General features: G+C 37.6%; 1 protein-coding gene across 1 annotated transcript; it reads right to left on the bottom strand.

Annotated features, from left to right (window-relative positions):
* Positions 1–334: 334 nt before the first annotated feature.
* Positions 335–7,545, bottom strand: zgc:153441 (retinol-DH_like_SDR_c domain-containing protein). The gene is made up of 7 exons (XM_062990623.1): positions 7,455–7,545; positions 3,776–3,910; positions 2,853–3,044; positions 2,514–2,675; positions 1,539–1,658; positions 1,209–1,413; positions 335–569 (listed from the first exon to the last, which is right to left on the bottom strand). The coding sequence occupies exons 1-7, from the start codon at positions 7,543–7,545 to the stop codon at positions 470–472; spliced, it is 1,005 nt and encodes a 334-aa protein (XP_062846693.1). The 3' UTR covers positions 335–469.
* Between the last annotated feature and the right edge of the window lie 722 nt (positions 7,546–8,267).

The following is an 8,267-nucleotide window of genomic DNA, read 5'->3' as shown; positions in this document are numbered from 1 at the left end:
CGCTTGCAATCATGCAATGTGAAACATTTTTAACTCTTAGACTATTTGCTCATGCAGTTTTTGCAAAGTGGTGAACATTAAACCAATCTCTTTTGTGAACAAATATACTTTTATGATATATTAAGTTATTTTTCTTGCAATATTTTGCAATATATTTGTGATATTTTTTGTCTGATTACAGAGCATTAGGATTTGTTTATTCAGTTTAAGGATGAACATTTTAAATCATTCATTAATTAATAAAGACTATGATTAAATCTTTGTTTCATTTTTGACAAACAAATTGAAAAACTTTTAGTTTAAAGTAACAAATAATGCCATGCATGAATACATGTTTTGTATACTTTACACCTTTATTAAAATATAGAGTACTGAATGCAACAGTGACATCAAACATTTTAATTTTAAAGTACAGGCACAGAGCAGATGGATGTTCAGGACATCAGGATGTTCAGGTTGCTGTCAGCCCTTACTTTTTGTAGCCCACCAGCTGAGCACTCACATCCCAAAGTCTGAGAGCAGCAAGGTCGTCTTTACCCATTGGTTCTGCCTCCTTTAACTGGCAATCACTGACATAACCAAACACAAATCTTGAATATTTGAACATTTGATTATCATTCTTACATTTACTTTGAAGTGTTATACAATTAATGAATACAGTGCAATATTTTATTAAAAGTGCATTTTGAAATGTCTCTATAGTTCTGAAAATCTATTTACACAGGACATGACAGGATCCTTATTAATATGTTAGTTGAGTTCATAGACCATTTATACAGTCTCTGGTTGGATAAGAAAAATACTGTCTGAGCTTATATTTAACAGCTCATTTTACTGTAAGTAAATGAAGCCCTTATTTTCCAAACAATGTAACGCACAGTGCATATAAATATGTACATGATGAACTTTACCCATTAGACATATGCTTCAAACTTTCAACCTTGATTCTGCACAAAAATTATATCAAATGGCAGAAAAACACATTTTAATTGTATTAGATTTCTCATATACACAGTTCTCAATTCTCTAGTACGCCATAAAGAAACATCAGGTGATTTTGTCATACATATGTAATATGACAATGTAAATACAGATGTAATTATTTAGAATTATGGCCCCTAGGCACCTCTAGTATATTGTGCTATATGTAGGCTTCAAATAATACTTTGTCATAAACTGTAAAATATAGAATGTGATCAAAAACTTACCTAAAGTAGCAACCACTGTGTTTTTCCAACCCCTCAGTTACAGCACAGTAGATGGATGTCTGAGCTCCTTGCTTAGGGGTCTTCATCAAATAAAGTGCTGGAACATAAAACAGGGTGCTGAGCCAAGGGTGGCGTGTCTCCACATGCCGACCCAGCTCAGTTCGGATTACTCCAGGATGCAGGGCATACGCTGTTACTCCAGAATCTAAACAGAACAATAACAGGCCAAATATTTCAAAAACACAATTTTAATGACTGTCAACATTTACTGATCAAGTTAATATAGAAACTTCAATGTAGTTTTGAGTGCAGAGGTGAGTGAGCATGAACCTTTGGTCTGCCGCGCTAGCTCGCGAGTGAAGAGAATGTTGGCCAGTTTGCTCTGCTTGTAGCTAACCAAAGAGTCATATGGAGTTTCAGTAAAGTTAAGGTCATCAAAATGGATCTTTCCTGGGCAAGAAGAGAATTTAATCAATATTGTAACATAATTTTAATTACAGTTTTAAAGACAGGTTGTGTGGAAAGTACAAAAAATCTATCTACATACACTACTAGTCAAAGTTTGTAGAACCCCCCCGTTTTTTATTAATATTTATGCAGACCCATGTCTTAATTTACTCTAAAAATCACAGAACAAAGAAACAATTGCAAATGAAAAAAGAAATGATGTTATAACCTGTAGGAATGTTTCAGGTCATTTTCTTGTTGTAGAATAAACTCACGACTACCTACAAGTAGACTAGAAGGTATTGAATGGCACCTTAAACTTTAAATCAGAAGTCCAGTGCCAGTGCTATATGGTTCAGGCGAGCCTATATTTCTTTGCATCTTAGTGGCATTCAAACTGCCATGTGACCCATCAAAACTGCAGCTTGAATCCTGAACTGCCACTTGCTATTGAAACTTGCTTATTTCAACAAGTGTTAAACTGTGCTTGAAGTAGTTGTAATCTGTTGACTCATACACTTTTCTTATTATGCTTTTGTGGCTTACCAGACCTCTTTCTGAGTATTCTCCACTTTCCAATTGCCTTTTGATGGTGTAGGAAACTGTATTCACTAACACATTCATTTTTTTGTTACCCTATTTGTTGGTATTTGGTAACCTTAACTGTTTATTTACCTAAACTTAAATGTGTATGTTTTCAGGTTATTCACTGGACTTAAACTGCTTAAAGATATTTTTTTTTTAAATGCAAATACTAAAACAATAAAAAAAAAATACTACCAGTACTACTACTAGTAATACTACCAGTAGCTATTTAGACATTAAACCAAAGTGCTTAGTGCAATTGGTAAGGCTTACCCCGTTTATGAGCAATGCTGGACACATTAACAACACGGCTAGGGGCAGAGTTCTTCAGCGTGTCCAGGAGCAAAACAGTCAGAAGAAAATGGCCCAAGTGATTGACTCCAAACTGAGTTTCAAACCCATCCTTTGTGAGACTGTGAGGGCACATCATCACTCCTAGAGCAGCAGTACAATTAATAATGTGCTTATTAAATAACTCAATACCTCATTTTTAATTATTAAACACCACTTAAATAAAAGGAAAGCTGCAGAGCCATAGCAAACATTTTAAACAAAAATCACTGCTTTATTAAAAAAATTACTGTTAAATGAAATTTTGTACTGAAGTCTCACCAGCGTTGTTGATGAGTATGTCTAATCGTTTTTCAGTGGCAGTGTATTCCTCCACAAACTGCCGTACCGAGATAAGGGAGGTCAAGTCCAAACGCTTTACCACCACATCCCTATTTCCTGTGGAGTTGCGTATTTCTTCTGCAGCCTTCTCTGCTCTTGTAAGATCTCGACAAGCCATTACAACACGCGCTCCTGAAAGCCATGTCATAAATCACAGATCTAAAAAAAACTACCAAACATATACGTACAAACCCAATTCCAAAATAGTGGGACGGTATGAAATAAAAATAACTGAGAGCAATGTCATGCAAATGCTTTTCAAACTTTATTAAATTGAAAATCTTGCAAAGACATTATTCTAAATGCAATGAGCAGAACATGCTCCAACAATTTGGTGATGCTGGTTTATGAACAGAATTTGGTGATACTGGTTTATCAACAGAAGCATGTTGATTTTTTTAACACGATGCCATCTGAGAAATTTAAGGTCACTGAAACACCCAAAGATTTTTTTTCCAATTTTTTAAAATTATTTAATAATGTTATGGATCTAAGATGGTGAAGTACCTTAATCTTTGCAATCATGCTTTGAGAGACCATAAATCCATAAACTGTTGGATTATTTGCTCATGCATATTCATGCAAAATATTCAACCAATGACTAAGACTTTCAATAACGTTTCTTTTATACTTCATTTTGATGACATCACCTGTGGAAGGTTAGGTGCCACTCTCATATTACTTCTGTCCCAATGATTTTAGAATGTGTAGCAGTCATGAAACAAGGAATTAGTGTTTATTAAATCAATTAATTCATATAAATAAGTTAATAAGCTTTTTTTTGGAATTGGGGTTGTAGTTTTGTGTTATGATAAAACTGTTATGATAAATAAATTGTAAGTTTACTGTGGTTACTGTTTTACCTCTTTTAGCCATGTCTTGTGCTGTCTCTTTTCCAATGCCAGTGTTGGCACCAGTGATGACAACAGTTCTGCCATCTAATCGCACCTTACTGTAGCATACTCCACCCGCAATCCACTTTCTTAACAGCACCAAACCTGCATTTTAAATTGTGAAGTTAAATATTAAATCAAGCTTGCCCTTTCTCTATTGTTGTAGAACATTGTGTTTGTATTGTTACATGGGGTTGCAAATAGACTGAGCAGAGTGAAGATCTGATTACTTGGTTGAAAGCTATTATTGATCAAAGTAAGGAAACAGAAAATAGAAAAGAATAGAATAGAATAGAATGCCTTTATTTGTCATACAAATTTGTCATACTTTATTTGATATATATATACATACAGTGTATCACAAAAGTGAGTACACCCCTCACATTTCTGCAAATATTTTATTATATCTTTTCATGGGACAACACTATAGAAATAAAACTTGGATATAACTTGGAGTAGTCAGTGTACAACTTGTATAGCAGTGTAGATTTACTGTCTTCTGAAAATAACTCAACACACAGCCATTAATGTCTAAATAGCTGGCAACATAAGTGAGTACACCCCACAGTGAACATGTCCAAATTGTGCCCAAATGTGTCGTTGTCCCTCCCTGGTGTCATGTGTCAAGGTCCCAGGTGTAAATGGGGAGCAGGGCTGTTAAATGTGGTGTTTTGGGTACAATTCTCTCATACTGGCCACTGGATATTCAACATGGCACCTCATGGCAAAGAACTCTCTGAGGATGTGAGAAATAGAATTGTTGCTCTCCACAAAGATGGCCTGGGCTATAAGAAGATTGCTAACACCCTGAAACTGAGCTACAGCATGGTGGCCAAGGTCATACAGCGGTTTTCCAGGACAGGTTCCACTCGGAACAGGCTTCGCCAGGGTCGACCAAAGAAGTTGAGTCCACGTGTTCAGCGTCATATCCAGAGGTTGGCTTTAAAAAATAGACACATGAGTGCTGCCAGCATTGCTGCAGAGGTTGAAGACGTGGGAGGTCAGCCTGTCAGTGCTCAGACCATACGCCGCACACTGCATCAACTCGGTCTGCATGGTCGTCATCCCAGAAGGAAGCTGACGCACAAGAAAGCCCGCAAACAGTTTGCTGAAGACAAGTAGTCCAAGAACATGGATTACTGGAATGCCCTGTGGTCTGACGAGACCAAGATAAACTTGTTTGGCTCAGATGGTGTCCAGCATGTGTGGCGGCGCCCTGGTGAGAAGTACCAAGACAACTGTATCTTGCCTACAGTCAAGCATGGTGGTGGTAGCATCATGGTCTTGGGCTGCATGAGTGTTGCTGGCACTGGGGAGCTGCGGTTCATTGAGGGAAACATGAATTCCAACATGTACTGTGACATTCTGAAACAGAGCATGATCCCCTCCCTTCGAAAACAAGATGACAACTGCCTTGCTGAGGAAGCTGAAGGTAAAGGTGATGGACTAAACCCAATTGAGCACCTGTGGCGCATCCTCAAGTGGAAGGTGGAGGAGTTCAAGGTGTCTAACATCCACCAGCTCCGTGATGTCATCATGGAGGAGTGGAAGAGGATTCCAGTAGCAACCTGTGCAGCTCTGGTGAATTCCATGCCCAGGAGGGTTAAGGCAGTGCTGGATAATAATGGTGGTCACACAAAATATTGACACTTTGGGCACAATTTGGACATGTTCACTGTGGGGTGTACTCACTTATGTTGCTAGCCATTTAGACATTAATGGCTGTGTGTTGAGTTATTTTTAGAAGACAGTAAATCTACACTGCTATACAAGTTGTACACTGACTACTCTAAATTATATCCAAGTTTTATTTCTATAGTGTTGTCCCATGAAAAGATATAATAAAATATTTGCAGAAATGTGAGGGGTGTACTCACTTTTGTGATACACTGTACATGTGCAGTACAACGAAATTCTTTTTCTACATATCCCAGCTTGTTAGGAAGCTGAAGTCAGAGTACAGGGTCAGCCATTGTATGACACCCCTGGAGCAAACCTGGTTAAGGGCCTTGCTTAAGGGCCCAATGGCTGCATGCGCTCCATTATCTACTTCAGCTTAATGACCTAGTTTAATGACATCCACTGGGAACCAGCTTAGGATTGGGCCTAGGGGTAGGGGGCCCATGCTTTTAGATGCTGCAAGGGAGCCTGTAACTGACTTACTGGACCTTTCTTGGCTGCATAGATATTGCAACTATGGCAGAACTAGCTCACCACCTTAAATAACTGCTTTGGCTTGGTGCCACTCTCTGATAAAAGATCTATTTCCGGTCCTTCAAGGGAAGCGCCAACTGCACTGTATTTACTTTGCTGTTCCAACCAGCCGCTGCAGCAACCAGCTCCACCTGCTTCAGAGTGTTAGCCGCATTGGTGCAGACACTAGGAAAACACCAGTACTGCCTCTAAATGACCAGTTGACTCCTGCAAGTTGTGTATCTCTGACACTAACCTGCATGTAGGGGAGGGATGTCACACCCTTTAGCCCACACCCTTCAGCCCAGTAAGTCAACATTTCTTAAAACAGCGAACTCCTCTCCAGGGCCACGGCAATGTGCTACCCTGCACTTTATGGCGTCTTCCTGTTTGCTTTCAAAGTCTATGGTAGAATGTACTTTTGCCCTGGGAATTCTAGCTTTATCACTGATTTATTACTGTTTCTCAAACTGCATGTTAAGATAATATTGTGAAAATTAGGTTATAGTTTGATCTTTTGGGAATATCTAATCTAGCTTGAAAGTTGATTAAATATTAAATAGCTTCTTTTCTGCTTCACAGGTGGAATGCACACTGCTAGTTCAGCATTATGTTTTAAGAAACTAGGTATTATCATAAGCTTGAATTTTCTGTACTGTGGTAGCTTTTCTTTGTTGTACTAGCTACTGTGCTGCACTTAAATGTAACCAGCTCACAGAGTACATTAGAAAAGCCCTGACTTGGACACTTTTAAATCCAGACTTAAAATATTCCTATTTGATCAAGCTTAGAGCTTAGTTTAAAACACTGCTATATAAATAAACTTGCCTTTGTGATGACATTTATTTAATGAGCATTCTTTACCTGTAGGTTGCAAAGTGTTTGCAACTTGCACATGCTTTTATTACTTCCTCTTTTGCTCTCTCCAGTACTATTTTTATTTTATGACTGCAATTTTAAAGTAATTAATGAAACAGACACAGGTTACATATGGAGCTACCCTACCAGATTAACTCTAATCTCTTTAAAATGGAAGATTTAGCCTGAGACTTTGGCTTGGTTAGATTTACAAGTGGATCTCATTCCTCAGTTCTTGGAATACAGTGGTGGTTTTATTCTATGTTTCAAAGTGATATATTTATAAAATTTTAGAAAGTCTAGGTGGATTAGTATACACAATGACATTATGTGATTTTCGTGTTTGCATATAACAAAATGTTAAGATAAAGGACTAACCCACATCAATCAAATGAATAACTTCAAATCAAATGTTTTAATGATCAAAATCAAATAAACCCTGAATGCTACCATTCATGCTACCACCACTTTCATTGTTTTATGGAACTTAAATCCTCCGTGCCACACATTCCAGTGGACAATACATATATACACAATACCGAAATTCAATTACCCAGTCACAGTTTTCTCACCCATAAATACAAAATATGCAACTTACTTACTGCTGTAGCTGCAGTAACTGCCCCATATTTAACCAGAGAACTGGACTTCAGTTCCTCCCAAAGCTGTGAAGCTGAGATATGATTCATGGCCTCTGTTGACAAGAACTAACTGCGCTGTTATCCAGTAGAGTTAAGTCCCTGCTGAATGCCTGCCCATTACATGAGCTTTGTGAGGTGTGTTATTACAGTCTGGTGCATATTGAAAACAGGTCTAAGCACCTCACATGATGGCTGGGTTTAGGAGATTACACCAGAATCATGTTGGACAGCATAACTTGGGGTGTAACAAGAAAAGGATATAATGAATAACAAACAAAAAAAACTGGTGCCACTGGATTGTTGGGCATTTACAAGTTATGTACAATGTAAGCCTTTTAGATTTCCCTGAGCAAAAAAGTTTTGTAATTATATAATAAGTATTTGTATTGCAATTAACACGATACTTTGTCAAGCTAAGCTAGCTAAGTGAGGTTTAAGGCCATCTAGTTGATCTAGCTTGCTTAGACAGCTGATAACCAGTTAACATTAATAGTTGCTATGTACAAAACACATGTTCATCTTGCAGACCACCATAAAATTAATCCATAAATTTAAGTTGATTATTTATTGTTATGTACCTTGTTATGTAAAACTTAATAAAGCAAATTAAGTAGTGGCGACACAAGTCTTTTATTTTGATCAGCTATTACACTGTCTGGCCAAAAAAAAGGTCACCACCTGGATTTAACTAAGCAATTAGGTAAGAGCCTCCCATTGGATAATTACTGCATGGGTGATTATGTTTCAGCTGGCAACAAGTTATTTAACCC

Source organism: Trichomycterus rosablanca, chromosome 2, assembly GCF_030014385.1.
Source record: "Trichomycterus rosablanca isolate fTriRos1 chromosome 2, fTriRos1.hap1, whole genome shotgun sequence".
In the NCBI taxonomy this organism is placed as follows: Eukaryota; Metazoa; Chordata; class Actinopteri; order Siluriformes; family Trichomycteridae; genus Trichomycterus; species Trichomycterus rosablanca.
Note: the sequence above shows the minus strand (reverse complement) of the source record. Positions and strands in the feature narration are given on the sequence as shown.

Excerpts from the sequence above, each read along its gene's own strand:
- zgc:153441 (XM_062990623.1), bottom strand. The coding sequence starts at position 7,545 with ATGAATCATATCTCAGCTTCACAGCTTTGGGAGGAACTGAAGTCCAGT. Across the intron at positions 2,676-2,852 it reads CATACTCATCAACAACGCTG|GAGTGATGATGTGCCCTCAC; the intron begins GTGAGACTTCAG and ends CTGCTGCTCTAG. Across the intron at positions 1,659-2,513 it reads CAGCATTGCTCATAAACGGG|GAAAGATCCATTTTGATGAC; the intron begins GTAAGCCTTACC and ends CTTCTTGCCCAG.